The 19,402-nt window shown below is 40.7% G+C and overlaps 1 protein-coding gene across 1 annotated transcript in view; it reads right to left on the bottom strand.

The window, feature by feature from the left end:
* Positions 1–19,402, bottom strand: part of LOC124776164 (phospholipid-transporting ATPase ABCA3) — a 544,268-nt gene that overhangs the window by 287,458 nt on the left and 237,408 nt on the right. The window contains exon 13 of the mRNA XM_047251005.1: positions 6,391–6,608. Within this exon, the coding sequence (XP_047106961.1) occupies positions 6,391–6,608 (218 nt within the window). The remainder of the gene's footprint in view (positions 1–6,390; positions 6,609–19,402) is intronic.

Below are 19,402 nucleotides of genomic sequence, written 5' to 3' on the forward strand. Positions count from 1 at the left end.
GTTTCCAAAATGCTGAATTCAGCTTTCATCACCTATCACAATGTTGTTAAGGAACCCATCACCTTCATGTTCAAAATGTCAAAAAATTGCTCCATTAAACACATAATTGCATAAATAAAGCTTCTTCATCTTCTTCTTCTAATATTTTGGCTGTATAACATTCAGCCAACTAATACAAGAAGAAGCTGCAGTTATGTGGCTGCACACCCGAAATTTAATGGGGGTAGTCATCGTGCCATGAAAACATGAAAATGCACAGCACTATATTGTTACATCCCATTTCTGTTAACTACACAGCCACTGCTACAATTATGACTGGACTAGTGGATGGCTCGTCATCTGCAATATGGATCAGTAGACAGCTGACTGCCACTAAGTGTAATATTTCAGGCACTTTTAGCGCAAAATAACTTGGTTCTAACTCGATCAATGAGTGTTACTCTGCATACATTTTTTTTTTATAGATTAGTGACAATGTTCTTATATATTAAAGTATGCAAAACTAAATTGTGGCACCAACTAAGTGTTAACATTTGATGCTGTCTTTACAAGTGGACCTTGAGCTCAGTGACAAGAGTGAGTGGTTCAGTATAGCTGATGTTGACTGCACAACAAAACCAGAATTAACTGGTGACCAACTCACTGACACGAGCACGAACAACACAATGTCGAGCATCACTGATGTCGATACAATCGTCACCATTCACAGCTTTCATTCTTCTACGGATTTCAACTGGAGGCATGTTTTCTGTGGTTAGAAACTTGATTACAGCGAAGTGTTTCTCACACACTGACTTAGGTTCATTACACACAGCCATGTTACACACCACAATTTGGAGCCCTGTAGTGGCAGCGGGCTGCAACTTGCCAGCGAAGCAGCAAAATTGAGAGAGTAATATGTGTAACATAACCAATATTGAGAACAGAATAAAAGTTTTGGAGCCATTACTTTCAGCATGCCCTTGTTATTACAAAGAGAGAATGACCTGATCCTTTGAGGTTTCTTCACACTTCAGTAGTACAACATTGCAACAGCTCTGCAATTTTCTGGTACTATATACATAGTTGGGCAACCAACAAGATGTAACAAGGAACAACTATACCACATAGTAGCACTGATAACATAGTCACCGGCTGTCACAGACACTCTTTCAGTAGCACAACTATAATAGAAATCATTGTTAACACTTGTGCCACTACTATCAAGTGATGAAAATAATTACTAATAATCTGAATACCATTTTTGGAACTTGTTCAATGTGAATATAAATCAAAGTTACCCTGTTTCATTCTTAGACACACGGTAATTTGGAAAGACGCGAAAATGGGAGATAGCTCAACACATACTTTTGAGGAGTACTGATAGGTAATTTTGTATAGATATACATCTCTGTTCTTGGCACCATTACACTGTAGAGTTCTGAAAATAATATTTTGGCCAAAATATTTGACCAAAACGAGAAAGATCCTGGAAAATCAAACAATGGAAAACCCAATATGGAATAATAACAATATATGAAAAGAACAGGTTGCTACTCGCCGTATAGCGGAGACACACTGAGTTGCAGACAGTCACAACAAAAAGACTGTTAAAAATATGAGCATTTGGGCAAAAGGCCTCCTTCACAAGTAGACAAAACACACACACACACACACACACACACACACACACACACACACACAGTGGAATCTTGCATAGCAAGTGTAATTTGTCTCAGAATCTTACTCATAGTGCAAAACACTTGTGAAGCAAAACAATTTATCACATATAAATTAATGTAAAATACGATGATGCATTTCATCCAGAAAAAATACTAAAAGTTTTACCTTACTCATGCCATTTATTCAAAGAAAATTATACATACAGTATTATGCAGTTTATCATTCATGATACATGACTAGTTTTTTTTTACTAGGAAGCTATCTATAGTCATTCGTTTCTGTCAATCTTTCAATACCTGACCAAATGCGGCATAGAATTATGATCAAATAAATCTGTAGTATGTATGCCACTACTTTATTGGGGTGATGATTTTCAATGTACGATGCACCCAATTCCCATGCTTTCAACATTTCTCTTATTGCGCCCGAAGATTGCAGCTTGGCTGTTGCTGTTACTGTCTCCTCATCCTCCTCCTGCTCCTCATCCTCCTCCTCCTCCTCTGAAGAACTCCTCTCTCCACAATTTCCTGTTGTGAAATACACTGCAACTTCATAAGCTCCTCGGTGGTCACTCCTGGGCTGTGATCTTCCACAAGCTCGTCGATATCATTGCCAGACACTTCTAGTTCCGTGCTCTTGGCCAAAGACACAATCTTGTTTACTACAGGCACCACAGGTATAGACTGAAATGCTTCAGAGCCACATCTGATTTTGCACTCCAGCTAAAGCATCTTGCAAGTAGGAGTGAGAATTCTCTCAGTAACCCCTTCCCGTGCCTTTTTGATCATCTTGACCCTGTCAATGATGTTGAACTGATATTTCCAAAACTCTGAGAGAGTGAGATTGGTAGCTTCAGTCAACTTAAAGCAATGCTCAAAGAGTGCTTTAGTGTAGAGCTTCTTAAAGTTAGAAATAATCTGCTGGTCCATAGGCTGGAGTAACTGAGTGTGTTGGGAAACAGAAATTGGGTATTGATGAATTGAAATTCTTCACAGAGGTGGTCTTGTAGGCCTGAAGAATGGGCAGGAGAGTCGTCCATAACATGCAAGAAATGGAGTGGCACATTCGTCTCAAGCAAATATCAAACACTGAAGGATCAAACACTTCATTGATCCAATCACAAACAAAGATCACGTGTCATCCAAACTTTGTTGTTGGGCATCCACATCACATTTAACCTGCTCTTCTGGACTTAACACTTCTTGAAGGCACATGGAGTTTCTGAATGGTAAACAAGCAGAGATTTAATTTTCAAATCACTGCTTGCATTGGCACAGAATAATAGTGTGAGATGGTCTTTCATTGGCTCGTGATCGGGTGATGCATTTTCATCAGCTGTTATAAAGATATGCTTCAGCATCTTTATCCAGAATAGACTCATCGTCACAATTAAAAACCTGTCAAGGCAGATAACCCTCAGAATCTATGAGCATTTTGAAGTTGTTCATGAAGTTCTCTGCTTGCTTTGTATCACAGCTGGCTGCTTCACTGTGCCTGAAAGTTCTTCTCTTAAACTTCTCAAACCACCCACAGCTTTCCTTAAACACATCTTCGGCCACTGACAATCTTGGCATATTCTTAACAATGTCGGCAAAAATGATTCTCGTCTTCTCACAAATGATGTTCTCGTTAATAGTATCACCTTGCAACTGCTTTTCATTTAGCCATATCAGAAGCAACCTTTTGGCTTCTTTTGGGACATTTCTATGAAGGTTATTAAAATTTGCACATAAGAAAACAATGTACGAACACAAGTTTAGAAAGATGTGCACTAAGATGGTGGCAGAAAGAGCACTAAACCCAGACTGCAGTACATACTAAAGACATTGTTCATATGCCGCTTGCAGCAATGAAACATGTCCATATTGTTTAACGTTTCCTCTGCTGTGCACAAATGGCTGATGATGTCGCACTAAATCTTTGTCACTCATTATGCAAAACATCACTCGTTAAGTGAGCCTTTTTTTTTACAATTTGTTTTACTCGTGGTGCGAATTGTGGATTATGGAAGGTGCTCGTTAAGTTAGGTTATGCACAGCTCACACACTCATGTCCACTGACTCTGGCCACCAAGTTGCTCACAGTCAGGCCTGAACAGCCAGAGAGAGTGGTTTTGTGTGTGTGTGTGTGGCTGATATCTACTTCAGAACTAGGCCTTTTGGCCGAAAACTCACTTGTTTAGCAGTCTTTTTGTTATGCCTATTTATGACTCAACATCTCCACTATATGGTGAGTAGCAATGCATCATTTTCATAATAAAGATAAACTGATAGACATGTTTATTCCAGCTTGTTCTTTTATTAAATAAATTAAAATCTGCTCCAGCTGCTTTGAATGTGTTATTGAGTGCACTACCAGTTTTGACCTTTTGTATAAGCCATTTTTAGGTGGTTCTGAGAAATTACACTAAAGAGAAACAACATTTAAATGATTTAAGTACAAGATAAAAGTCTCAAAAGCAACTGGAGTTGTTTTCATTAATTCAATAAACAGTTGTGGATCACCACATGGGGAAACTAATAAGTGTTCCTTTTAGCAGTGAGATCCAAAAGAATGTATGCAATATATAAAAACCATCTCTCTGTCTTTCTTCATGCAGTACACTACAGTAACAATAGTTACATCGAACACTATATTCCATTCTTTTGGTGGCTTTTAATATATGAGGCATGTTCAGTTTTTAGTTTTTTGTTTTAGAAAAAGTGAATTTAAAAAGTTATAAGATACTGTTGATACACTGGTTGACTATTGACTATTTTTCTACACAAACATCATCCTGCTCAGGACACGTGGTGAACCATGTCACTATCTTCTTTATGCCCTCCTTGGAGAACTCTCCCACTACCTCCTTCCCCCAGTTCAGAGCCTCTTTCTGCACCTCCTCATTGTTCACATGTGTGCATTCAGGAAGGTGAAAAGATGATAATCTGAAGGTGCCAAGTCAATGGAATGTGGGGGAGGGGGGGGGGGGGTAAAAACACTCAAATCAAATAAGTTCAAGAGCTCCCTGGTGGCCAATGTTGTGTGAGGACAGGTATTTTGCGCAACACTCTCCTCACATCAGCATTCCACTCCTTTTGTTTTGAATGCACCTTTTGAAATTTTTTAGGGTCTGACAATTTTATTGTGCATTGATGGTCTGACTCTGTTGCAGAAATTTGACCAAAGTGATGTCTCTTTAGACTCGAAACACTTAGGCCACAAATTTCTCATCCTGAATTGTTGTTTTAAATTTTTTGGCAAATAGGGAATTAGTGTGACACCACTGTGATGTCTGTCTTTTTGTCTCAGGTGTGTAATGATCCACCCACGTTTCATTTCCAGTAATAACAGAGCTCAGAAAATCCTCACCTCCCAATTCGAGTTGCTCACAGGTGCTACTGACCCAATTTTTCTCGTGCTGCTCTGCCAGCTGTTTTGGGACCCATCTTGCACACAACTTCCAGTACCCCAGCATTTCTGTGAGCCTATAGTATAAGAGAGTTCTGGAGAGTTGTGGAAACTTCACAGAAATTTTATGCACTGTAAGTAGTAGGTCTTTAGAAGCAGTTTCCTTGATTTTTTGCACCAACTCATCAGTGAAAATGGGTCTTCTACACCTCTGTTTGCAATGAACATTTGCTCTGCTTCTACTGAATTCCCTACAACACTTGAACACATTCATTCTGTTCATAACACATGTGCTATAAACCGTTTCGGTTCACAAAAATATTTTGGTAGGTGTTACTCCTTCTGTGAGTAGGAAGCAGATCACAGCACATGGCTCTCACTTGGCGGGATTTCTTACAGACATCTTTCATGCAACTGGACACAAGAATACGAATTTATGTACTATCATGTTCCTACGATGCTAACTGTCCTAGATAAAAAGAAATAAGGTGACTGTGGAGTGTAAAATCAGAAAGAGATCTAGAGTGAGAGTTTATCATCAGGTCCAGAAGGGCATCAATTCCAGATGAATCATAATTAGAACATTATGTGACATTTAGAATGACTGGTAACTTATGTCATGTGAAAGTAAATTCTCATATTCTGGGGTACACTTATCGTAGGATAATCTAATACTTTAGTAATATATAGTTACTCCTACCCCTCAAACTTACTGTCTACAGGTACTGGCCATTTCATTCAATTTCACTAAATGTATTAGTTTTACTTCCTTTGATAACTTTAAACACAAAACATGAAATTAGATGAAGTTGCTACCTACTTCTACATCAAAAAATATATTTTTCATGTATTGTTTGGCACAAGATATGTTCCTCGCATTACTATTTTCTATTTCTTCCTGAGGGCTCCCAAATGGAAAACACTGTCTGTATGTACCCTAGTCTTGAGGCTGGGGGATAAAAAGTGAAGATAAGGGAAAAAGACATCAGAAAATTTCTGAGAAATTGCTGAACTAGTGTGCTGCTCTTGACTGACTTGTGAGTGTGATGAGTGATCTGCAAAATCCCCCCCCCCCCCCCCCAAACTTCTCCTCTGCCACCTGCTTCCTCCTCCAAATTCTAAACATTCTTCTCACTCTGAAGAAGAAACTTACAGTTCCAATAGTGAAGTATAATGCTTCTTATATATTTACACATATTTTGAGAGATTTCTGAATTGTATCATCACAGATTTTTCCCACAGAAAAATCAATTTCATTTTATTAATCTTAAGTATGTCTATGCAACATAGTCAATTTAACAGCAACAAAAAAATCATAGTGGTCATTTGTATATTTACCTGTAAGCTGAGTTCAAGAGCTGGCAGGTCATCCATTTGTCCCATTATACGCACAATAATAATGACAATTATGTAAAAGAACACAGGTATTATTGTCATTATAAGAAGTAAAATCCATGTCCTTTTTGTGTACAGGGCTCTCTTCATGAGCATAGCAAGGAACTGATTTATTTTTAGTCGAAATCCTGTCATATTCTTCTTTATCAAATATATTTCGTCTTCAAAAGTGTCACCAAGAATGGAAATCAGAGAAAATGAAAGGAAATAATCAATAAAGGTTTGAACATACTCATAATATGCATACATTCAGAAATACTGAATGAGTACAAAACATTGCTGAACTATCAACAATATCAAATTCTAAATTAAATCAATGGTTGCATTTGGCATACAAGTAATTAGAGACAAAGTGTCATTTAATAGGAATGTAATTAAGTCATTAAAGAATTTATTTTTTATATTTCATACCAATCACCATTTCGAGTAGCAATAATACATGACAGACATTATGTATGACTGATGTGGTTACTTGAAGTCTGTGCTATTTGAACTATTACATATTTTTAATGTTCTTATTCCTTTTTGAGTTTACCTATACTGACACTTATACCTCCTTGGCAATTTTCTGAGCATGAAGCCATATTTTAATGCAGTGTACAGTTATGCAGGACCAGTTCTGAACTTTCACATAGTGTAGATATTACTTAAAAAGAAAAGAACTCTATAGCTTTAATAAAAGTCAACTTCATGTTCAGTCTATGATGGAGTAACACAGTGAACTCTTCCTGCTACTTTGTACTAAATTTACTGATAATCCTGATCACAATCATTGTTTGCAACAAAAATAAAATATTATGAAGAAGATTAATAGTACTGCCTCTGGCCAACAAGTTGCTCAGTCACTCAGAGTCAGGCCTCAACAGCCAGAGACAGTTTTTGTGTGTGTGTGTGTGTGTGTGTGTGTGTGTTTTATCTACTTCAGAAGTAGGCCTTTTGGCCGAAAACTCACTTGTTTAGTAGTCTTTCTATTGTGCCTGCCTATGACTCAACATCACCACTATACGGTGGGTAGCAATAGCAATGTATCCTCTTCATAATAAAGATCATGGAAACTAACAGACATGTTTATTCTAGCTTGTTCTTTTATTAAATAAATTAAAATCTGCTCCAGCTGCTTTGAATGTGTTATTGAGTGCACTACCAGCTTTGTCCTTTTGTATTAAGCCATTTTTAGGTGGTTCTGAGAAATTACGCGAAAGAGAAACAACATTCAAAAGATAATAGTACAAGTACAAGTACAAAGTCTCAATGGCAACTGGAGTTGTTTTAAATAATTCAATAAACAGTTGTCGATCACCACATGCGGAAACTTTTAAGCAGTGAGGTCCAAAGAATATATGTAATATAAAAAACGTCTCTTTGTCTTTCTTCATGCAGTACACTACAGTAACAGTGGTTACATTAAGACTATATTCCATGCTTTTGGTTGCTTTTAATATATATGAGGCATGTTCAGATAGTAAGTGTACTAGATTTTTAAATTTCTTTTAGAAAAAGTGAATTTAAAAAAATTACAGGCTTCTGTTGATGCACTGGTTGACTATTTTTTTACACAAATGCCAACCTGTTCAGGACATGTGGTGAATCATGTCACTATCTTCTTTATGCCCTACTTGAAGAACTCTCCCACAACATCCTTCCCTTAGTTCAGAACCTCTTTATGCACCTTCTCGTTGTTCACATGTGTGCCTTCAGGGAGGTGAAAAGATGATAATCCGAAGGCGCCAAGTCAGTGGAATAGGGTAGGAGGGGTGGGGGGGTGGGGGTAGAAACATTTAAATCAAATAAGTCTAAGAGCTACCTGGTGACCAATGCTGTGTGAGGACAAGTATTTTGTGCAACAAGCATTCTCCTCACATCAGCATTCCCCTCCTTTTGTTTTGAATGTAGCCTTTTGAAATTTTTTAGGGTCTCACAATTTTGTTGTGCATTGACTGCACTGATAGTCTCACTCTGAGGCAGTAATATAACTAGAAATAAATTTGTCTCAATTCCTATTTTGAATCATTGATAAACAGATGTGTCCTTATTTGTATAGGCTAATTGTTGTAACTGTGTCATTTTGTGAACTCAGTTGTTAGTTTATTAATTTTTTTATGAGCTTCTATGTAGAATCAAGTTACTTATTTAGATTTTTCTGTATCTTTTTGTAGTTTAATTTAAAATATCTCGTGTGTTTGTGTAGTGTAGTCTTCAGCCTTCAGGTTTGGATTGCATGGCAAGCAAAAAACCGAGACGCTTCAAGAGGTCATAAAGGAGGAAGTGGAACAGACATTGAACCCAATCTCTCGTCCTTCATTTCCCTTTAAAACAATGAAAAAATCGAGACCCAGGTGCAGTTACATTCCTACAATGCCGCATGAAGAACCTGTTTGCGCACCAAGAAAGGCTGACGTCTGTAGGACCCAGGATAACCAGCCAGTATGTTTCCACTGTGGACGACCAGTACATGTGGTTCACTATTGTCGAGAAAGGTGGTGGGTATTTGATGACACACGTGCCAGAAGATAGCAGACCGATCTTGGCTGACGCCACCTCCATGATGACAAAGATGAACAAGAAGATGTGAGTGCAGGACGACGTAGGTCACCATCACTGCAAGCTAGCCGCTGGAGAGGACGCTTCCCAACATGCTGATCAAGGGCTCCATCGCCGTTTAGAAGCTCCAGCCGATCACCTAGTTTCAGCAACCTTAAAAACTTAAGGGTGCGACCTTCCTTGGAGGTGAGGCCGCTGAAGAGAAAAATCCTCCATTGTCGATCACTACAAAAATGATAGGAAACTAAGTTGATATCCTCATGAATGGCCGACCAGCTAAAGCTCTTGTGGACTCTGGATCATCATATTCAGTCATTTCGGAGATGTACCATCGCCAGTTGCAGAAAATCGTATTTGTCGACAAGAAAACATCTCTGCTGAAGGCGGCTAATGGGAAATATGTAAAACCTACAGGAAGATGTACCATTTGTGTGGATATAAGTGGCCATACACAGCCCTTAGAATTCATCATCTTACAAGAGTGTAGTCATGATGTCATTCTTGGATGGGACTTTTCGTAAGCTTCTAAGGCAATTATAGATTGTGGTCGCTCAAAGATTATGCTAGATGAGATGGGATACTGTGGACAGGAAGATGCGCATTCAGATGTGTGGAGACTATGTGTGCTGGATGAACTGATCATTCCTGCAGTCAGCACTAGAAAGGTAATTGTCATGTGTCATACCATGAATCATCCCATGGGTGGAATTTAAGAGAAGCATACCACTGAAGAATAGCTTGGTCACCCCAGCCTCTGTTGCCTCATTTAAGAACGGATTTGGTGAATTGTGGATACTTAACTGTCGCCGAGAACCGCAGATCCTTCTAAGATGCATGTGCATAGCAAATGCTGAGCTGTTAATTGAAGAACAGCTGAGCATCATAGAAACCTCCCACGCCGAGTCTCTGGGCAAAATTAGAGCTACCACTATGAGACAAGATCTTGTAGCTCAACTATCACCTGATCTCACTAAGGAACACCAGAAGAAGCTACTTGCCATTCTTCATGAGTTCTCTGAATGCTTCAGTCCACACGTGAAGAGCAAATTAGACAAATTGATGGTGAATCACTGGATTAGCACTAGAGACCATCAACCAATAAGCCAGAGAGCATACCGTGTGTCAGCAACGGAACGTCAAATTATTCTTCTACATCTTCTACATCTACATCTACGTGGTTCATGGTGTGGGTTCCTGTAGTCATGTCCTAGTTCATGAACCACAGGCAATGTATGAGTGGCCAAGTAAGTGGTCCCGACAGTTGGGATACCAGCTACTTTGGAATAAGGCTGGGCATCTTGGACATATTCTGAGTCGTGGTCACCTTTGTGCTCATACAGCAAAGACTACCAAATCCACCAGTTAGTCCCTCAACCGTTAGGGGTAAAACTCAATGGGACTCGGGGCAAGCAAGGCTAGCAACCTGCTTCCCTGGTACTTTAAATATGATGCTGGCTACAATCAGAGCAAAATGCCTTGGACCTTTGGAGGTGACGGAGTCCCACCTCTAACTGACAAACCAGGGACTCCTTAGATACGACTTGGCAAACAAATGGTAATGAGATGGGGAGCCATTAATATCAATGGGGGCTACTCTGGGAAAAAGGTAGAGCTGGCAGAGGCTGCAAGTTAGATGGGGCTGGACGTTTTAGCTGTTAGTGACATTCGGGTAAGGGGTGAGAAAGAAGAAGAAGTGGGAGAATACATGATCTACCTGTCAGGAGTCAAAGCAGGAATAGCACAATGGGGTGTAAGGCTTTACATCAGGAAAGAAATGGAACCCAGCGTACTTGCAGTAAGGTATGTAAACGAACGACTAATGTGGATAGATCTGACAGTGTCTAGCAAGAAAATTAGGATTGTGTCAGTATATTTGCATTGTGAAGGGACAGATCAAGATAAGATGGATAGTTTTTATGAGGCACTCAGTGATATAGTTGTTAGAGTAAAGGACAAGGACAGTGTTCTGCTCATGGGTGATTTTAATGCCAGGATTGGAAATCGAACAGAAGGGTATGAAAAGGTTATGGGTAAATTTGGAGAGGATATGGAGGCCAACAGGAACGGGAAACAACTCTTGGATTTCTGTGCCAGTATGGGCTTAGTAATCACAAACTCCTTTTTTAAACATAAGAACATTCACCGGTATACTTGGGAAGGCAGGGGAACCAGATCTGTCATTGACTATATAATAACAGATCAGGAATTCAGGAAGGCTGTGAGGGATACACATGTATTCAGAGGATTCTTTGATGACACTGATCCTTATTTAATCTGCAGTGAAATTGGGATTGTGAAGCCAAAAGTGCAGGAGGTCAGGTCCATATGTAGGAGGATAAAAGTGGAGAAACTTCAGGATAAGGAAATCAGGCACAAGTACATAACAGCGATCTCAGAATGATACCAGTTAGTTGAATGTAGTCAATTACAGTCATTGGAAAAAGGAATGGACAAGGTACAGGGACACAGTACTGGAAGTGGCTAAAGAATGTCTTGGAACGGTAGTGTGTAAAAGTAGGATGAAGCAAACAGCTTGGTGGAATGACACAGTCAAGGCAGCCGGTAAAAGGAAAAAGAAGGCGTATCAAAAATGGCACATACTAGAACTCAGGTAGACAGAGAAAGTTATGTTGAAGAAAGAAACAAAGCCAAACAGATAATTGCAGCATCCAAGAAGAAATCTTGGGAAGACTTTGGAAACAGGTTGGAGACTATGGGTCAAGCTGCTGGAAAAAAATTCTGGAATGTAATTAGCAGTCTTCGAAAGGGAGGTAAGAAGGAAATGACAAGTATTTTGGACAGGTCAGGAAAACTGCTGTGAATCCTGTGGATGCCTTGGGCAGATGGAGGGAATATTTTGAAGAGTTGCTCAATGTAGGTGAAAATACGATCAGCAATGTTTCAGATTTCGAGGTAGAATTGGATAGGAATGATGATGGAAAAAGGATCACATTTGAGGAAGTGGAGAAAATGGTCAATAGATTGCAGTGCAATAAAGCAGCTGGGATGGATGAAATTAAGTTGGAACTCATCAAATACAGTGGAATGTCAGGTCTTAAATGGCTACACAGGATAATTGAAATGGTCTGGGAGTCGGGACAGGTTCCATCAGACTGGACAAAAGCAGTAATCACACCAATCTTTAAACATGGAAACAGAAAATATTGTAACAACTACAGAGGTATCTCTTTAATCAGCGTTGTGGGTAAAATCTTCTCAGGTATTGTTGAAAGGAAAGTGTGAGTATTAGTTGAGGACAAATTGGATGAAAATCAGTGTGGGTTTAGGCCTCTTAGAGGTTGTCAGGACCAGATCTTTAGCTTATGGCAAATAATGGAGAAGTGTTATGAGTGGAACAGGGAATTGTATCTGTGCTTTATAGATCTAGAAAAGGCATATGACCGGGTTCCTAGGAGGAAGTTATTGTCTGTTCTATGAGATTATGGAATAGGAGGCAAACTTTTGCAAGCAATTAAAGGTCTTTACATGGATAGTCAGGCAGCAGTTAGAGTTGACGGTAAATTGAGTTCATGGTTCAGAGTAGTTTCAGGGGTAAGACAAGGCTGCAACCTGTCTCCACTGTTGTTCATATTATTTATGGATCATATGTTGAAAACAATAGACTGGCTGGGTGAGATTAAGATATGTGAACACAAAATAAGCAGTCTTGCATATGCGGATGACTTAGTTGTGATGGCAGATTCGATTGAAAGTTTGCAAAGTAATATTTCAGAGCTAGATCAGAAATGTAAGGACTATGGTATGAAGATTATCATCTCCAAAACGAAAGTAATGTCGGTGGGAAAGAAATATAAACGGATTGAGTGCCAAATAGGAGGAACAAAGTTAGAACAGGTAGACGGTTTCAAGTACTTAGGATGCATATTCTCACAGGATGGCAACATAGTGAAAGAACTGCAAGCAAGGTGTAGCAAAGCTAATGCAGTGAGCGCTCAGCTACGATCTACTCTCTTCTGCAAGAAGGAAGTCAGTACCAAGACTAAGTTATCTGTGCACCGTTCAATCTTCCGACCAACTTTGTTGTATGGGAGCGAAAGCTGGGTGGATTCAGGTTACCTTATCAACAAGGTTGAGGTTACGGATATGAAAGTAGCTAGGATGATTGCAGGTACTAGTAGATGGGAACAATGGCAGGAGGGTGTGCACGATGAGGAAATCAAAGAAAAACTGGGAATGAACCCGATAGATGTAGCAGTCAGGGCGAACAGGCTTAGATGGTGGGGTCATGTTACACGCATGGGAAAAGCAAGGCTACCCAAAGGACTCATGGGTTCAGCAGTAGAGGGTAGGAGGAGTCGAGGCAGACCAAGGAGAAGGTACCTGGATTCGGTTAAGAATGATTTTAGACCAAGGAGAAGGTACCTGGATTCGGTTAAGAATGATTTTGAAGTAATAGGTTTAACATCAGAAAAGGCACCAATGTTAGCACTGAACAGGGGATCACGGAGGAATTTTATAAGGGGGCTATGCTCCAGACTGAATGCACAAAGGCATAATCAGTCTTAAATGATGATGATGATGATGATGATGATGATCTACATCTACATATATACTCCGCTAGCCACCAAGCCGTGTGTGGCGGAGGGCACAATTCACGCCAAAATCATATTTGCCCCCTTCTGTTCCACTCGCGGATCGCGCAAGGGAAAAACGACTGTCTGAATACCTCAGTAGGAGCTCTTATTTCCCTTATCTTTGAATGGTGATCATTGCACGATCTGAAAGTTGGTGGCAATAATATATGCTCTACATCCTCGGCGAAGATCAGATTTTGGAATTTAGTGAGCAGCTCCTTTTGTTTAGCGCACCATCTATCTGCAAGTGTGTCCCACTTCAAACTTTCTATGAGATTTGTAACACTCTCGCGATTGCTAAATGTACAAGTCACGAATCTTGCTGCTCCTCTTTGGACCTTCTCAATCTCTTGAATCAGACCCAACTGGTAAGGGTCCCATACAGACGAACAGTACTCCAAGAAAGGACAAACTAACGTAGTGTAAGCTATTTCCTTTGTTGAACGACTGCATCGCGTCAGGATTCTACCAATAAGCCACAATCTAGAGTTCGCCTTACCCATTACTTGTGTAATCTGATCATTCCATTTGAGATCATTTCGAATAGTCCACCCAGATACTTGATGGACGTTACCGCTTCCAAAGACTGGGCATTTATCTTGAACTCGTACATTGATTGGGATTTTTGCCTTGTTATACGCAGTAGGTTACACTTACTAACATTGAGAAATAACTGCAAGTCTTTACACCACACATTTATTTTCTGCAAATCCTCACTGATCTGTTCACAGCTTTCATGTGATACTACATTCCTGTAGACTACAGCATCATCGGCAAACAGTCTAAGGCCGATGAGGTAGAGAAAATGATGAAGAATGACACCATTCAGCCTTCGCAGAACCCATGGTTGTCACCAGTGGTCCTCGTCAGGAAGAAGGATGGGAGTTGGCACTTTTGTGTTGATTACAGGAAGCTTAATAAGATAACTAAAAAGGACATTTACCCTCATCCACAAATTGATGATTCAGTAGATTGTCTGAAGGGGGCTAAGTTTTTCTCAATGATGGACATGTACTTGGGATACTGGCAAACTGAAGTAGATGAGGCTGATCGTGAGAAAACTGCATTCATCACCCCTGAAGGCCTATATGAGTTTAAGATAATGCCATTTGGTTTGTGTACTGCACCAGCAACTTTTGAACGGATGATGGATAATCTTCTAAGGCACCTGAAGTGGATGACATGTCTTTGTTATTAAGATGACATTATAGTGTTCTCGGAGACATTTGATGAACATATAAAAAGAGTGAGGGCCATTCCTAAGTGTCTCCGACAAGGCAGACTGAAACTTAATCCAAGAAAGTGTCTCTCTGGAGCAAAAGAAATCAAAATACTTGGACACCTTGTGTCAAATGAAGGTGTGAGGCCAGACCAAGAAAAGGTGAGATCTATAACAGAATTTCCTATTCCTAAAAGAGATGTGAGAAGCTTCCTCGGATTATGTTCCTATTACCGTCTTTTTATCAGACTTTTGTATAAAAGCCAGGTCACTCCAAGAGTTGTTAAAAGCTGATGCTAAATTTAACTGGGTTGGTGCTCAACAAGATTCTTTCGATGTGCTGTGAAAAGCTCTGACGAATGACCCTGTACTTGGTCTGTATGATGAGAGAGCACCTACAGAACTACACACAGATGCCAGCAGGTATGGGATCGGTCCCGTTCTGGTGCAAATTTTGCATGGAAAAGAGAAGGTTATATCCTGTGCTTCTAGGACACTTACAAAAGCCAAGAGATACTACTCAACTACAGAAAGAGAATGTCTTGCTGTGATCTGGACCATGTGCAGATTTCAAAAGTATCTCTATGGACGGCCATTCACAGTTGTTACAGACCATCATTCACTCTGTTGGTTGACTGGTCTTAAGGATCCAGCAGGACAAATCGCCAGGTGGGCACTATGTCTTCAAGAGTATGACATTACCATAGTGTACAAAAGTGGAAGAAAACACCAAGATGCCGACTGTCTCTCAAGAAACCCTGTACAAGACCATCAAGACTTTGATGAAGGCACTGACTGTCTCGCTGCACTCCAGCATCTTTCTGCTGAGCAGAAGAAGGACACCAAGATATGTAAAATTATGCTTGCCTTTGGTCAGAGGGTGTGAAAGCACAATTTAAGGTAATTAACGGATTACTTTGCAAGAAAAACTTTGATCGATTTGGAAAGCGGTGGCTACCAGTGATTCCCAGACACACGTGCTTAGATGTTCTACAGAAATTCCATGACACACCCAAGGCCAGATATTTAGGATTTATTACGACATATGTTAGAATCCGCAAGAGATTTTTCTGCCCAGGTTTATTTAGGAGTGTCCGTCACTATGTGTCGCACTCTAGAGAGTGCCAGAGGAGAAAGGCAGTTCCTCAGAAACCACCTGGCTGACTCATACCAATTCCACCAGCCAAAATGCCTTTCCAGTATATTGGGACTGACCTCCTTGGATGGTTTCCAACATCTGCTAGTGGCAATAGATGGACACTGGTTGTCTGACATGCTATGCCATTACAAAAGCTGTGAAAACAGCTGAAGTATCCGAGGTAGCCAAAATCATCGTGGAAGACATTTATTAAAACACGGTGCCTCCAGGTTGTTAATTACTGATCGAGGGCAAGTTTTTCAAACGAATCTTGTGACAGAGATAAACCGTCGGTGCAACATTACTCATCACATGACGACTGCCTACCATCTGCAAACTAACGGGCATACTGAACACCTTAGTACGAGCTTAGCTGTTCATCAATGTTGAGCAGAGCAACTGGGATGAGGTGCTACCTTTCGTGACATTTGCCTACAATACCACCAAACAAGACACCACAGGATTTACGCCATTTTTCCTCGTGCATGGGCATGAGGCGACGACGACGATGGAGTCTGTCTCTCTATTACATCCTGATGACGTGGACGACGACTACATCAGCCAGATGTTGACCAGAACTGATGAAGCTCAGCAGTTAGCTCAACTCCGCATGCTGCAGGCTCAAGAAAATGATCGCCAAAGGTATGACGCGAGCCACCACCCTGTTGTCTACCAGCCTGGTAACCTCGTCTGTATCTTCACTCCTGTTTGGAAGGTTGGTCTCTCTGAGAAGCTCCTCCGGCGCTACTTTGGACCTTATAAGGTTGTAAGACACATGTCTGATGTAACTTATGAATTTGAAGATTTCGATCCCGACACAAGATGACAAACGATCAGAGATACGGTCCACGTCCTTCAAATGAAGCCTTATAAGGATCTTGCAAGCCAGGGTAAATTCGAAGCTCCAGCAACAGGCAACAAGCGGAAAGGTAATGAAGAATGTAGCAGCAAACAAAGTTCTAAGATGATCACCGCCAGGGCGAACATCAGGCATCGGGAGTCAGAGTATGCATGACCGATGACTCGTTCCCGGACTATGAGGATGTAACACCGAGATGCTGTTATCTTATGGAGGGAGGAATGTCACTGAAGAAGGCAAGTAGTGCAGTCGCCATAGTGTAGTGGTTATGATACTAGCTTGTTGCCTGGAGGGTCATAAGATCAAAACTTGCCTGAAGTGAAAAATTTTAATTTCTATATTCGATTTGAGTACATTCTATAAGTATCCACAAATGTCAAGAATCATTGTACTGGAATGTTCTGTAGCTGTATATATACTCTATGTGTTCTGGTCAGAGGCAGTTTGCTCTGCGCTCTTGTAAGTGCAAGTGCTGAGTAAACCTTCATTAAGTGAAGTTAGTGTTTGTCATTCATCTAATTACACCTTCTTCTATGCAAGAATATTGTAAAAGAATTTTATGATCATGCACAAGGGAAAAGAAAGAAATTTCAGAGCTATTTCTGTCACAGCCTTCCTGTAATGAGGTTTCTCATTCTAGGAATGCTCTTCATTGGCTGATGAAAGATGTTTCTCGATTTAAGGTAGTTAGTTAGTTAGTGATAAGCACCCTACTTTCCGAAGGTCTTTTACGGTCTGTGCAGATCGGAGTTGTACTGATCCTGTGCTGCAGGCAAGGCAGCACTTCCACTTGCTGGGTGGAATCAAACACTGAGTGACTGGTGTGGAGAGAACATGATCTCTGTGACATCAAAGAAATGCTCGCCACAAAGCAAATGATTTTGAAATAGATTTGTAACAATTGTTACTGTCTGGATGGAGTCCAACCGATGTATACTCTCTTTTCTGGCTGTAAAGAATGCAAACGTAATTGATCTGTCATCATCCAGAATTGTATATTACAGGCAATACACCAACTTCAAACTATCTCGGTGTGTTATTCCAGTGGATACGTTCAACAACAGAAATCTCTTGCAGCACCTTTTGACAGAAAATGAGAAGAAGTCCACTGAGAAGAGCAGATCCAAGGTCAAGGGGCACTGATTAGCAGGACTCTTTCAGCACAAAAAACAAGGTGAGCGATAAATGTATTGCAAATACTATTAACCTATGAAAATTCTACAGATTCACTAATGAATTGTTTTACTTATCAACATATATCACCAAAATACACACATCAAAAAAGTTTTGCATCACCCTGGTTCCCAGAACTCCTGAAGATAGACATTGTCTGTGGATATTGTATCACAGACAGAGTCCCTTTGACTGTTGAGAGATGTTTCTAAGCCTGCCCAAAGATGTAAACAACCACGCACGAACAGTGCCTATTAGATGGAGGGGGGTCTGACAGCTGATCAGTTCCTGTCATTCCATCAGGAAGGAGGTACACAGCTCGTGTTGTCTTTAGTTCAACCGTGCCTAGACAGTCAATAATGCGGTTCGATCGTGTCTGCATTGTTACTTTGTGCCAGGAACGGCTCTCAACAAGGGAAGTGTCCAGACGTCTCGGAGTGAACCAAAGCAATGTTGTTCGGACATGGAGGAGATACAGGAACTGCTGATGAAATGCCTCGCTCAGGCTGCCTAAGAGTTACTACTGTAGTGGATGGCTGCTACCTATGGATTATGGCTTGGAGGAACCCTGACAGCAATGCCACCATGATGAATAATGCTTTTCGTGCAGCACAGTACATTGTGTTATGACTCAAACTGTGCACAATGGGCTGCATGATGTGCAACTTCACTCCCGTTGCCCATGGCGAGGTCCATCTCTGCAACTACAACACCATTCAGAGCAGTACAGATGGGCTCAACAACATGCCAAATGGACCACTCGCTACTGGCAACATGTTCTCTTCACCAATGTGAGTCGCATATGCCTTCAACCAGACCATTGTCGGAGACATGTTTGGAGGCAACTCCATCAGGGTGAATGCCTTAGACACACTGTCCAGCGAGTGCAGCAAGGTGGAGGTTCCCTGCTGTTTTGGGGTGGTATTATGTGGGGCCGACATACACCGCTGGTGGTCATGGAAGGTGGTAATGGCTGTACAATATGTGAATGCCATCCTCTGACGGATAGTGCAACCATGTTTGTTGTTGTTGTGGTCTTCAGTCCTGCGACTGGTTTGATGCAGCTCTCCATGCTACTCTATCCTGTGCAAGCTTCTTCATCTCCCAGTACTTACTGCAGCCTACATCCTTCTGAATCTGCTTAGTGTATTCATCTCTTGGGCTCCCTCTACGATTTTTACCCTCCACGCTACCCTCCAATGCTAAATTTGTGATCCCTTGATGCCTCAGAACATGTCCTACCAACTGGTCCCTTCTTCTTGTCAAGTTGTGCCACAAACTCCCCTACTCCCCAATTCTATTCAACACATCCTCATTAGTTATGTGATCTACCCATCTAATCTTCAGCATTCTCCTGTAGCACCACATTTCGAAAGCTTCTACTCTCTTCTTGTCGAAACTATTTACCATCCATGTTTCACTTCCATACA

This window comes from Schistocerca piceifrons, chromosome 2 (assembly GCF_021461385.2).
Source record: "Schistocerca piceifrons isolate TAMUIC-IGC-003096 chromosome 2, iqSchPice1.1, whole genome shotgun sequence".
Classification (NCBI taxonomy): Eukaryota; Metazoa; Arthropoda; class Insecta; order Orthoptera; family Acrididae; genus Schistocerca; species Schistocerca piceifrons.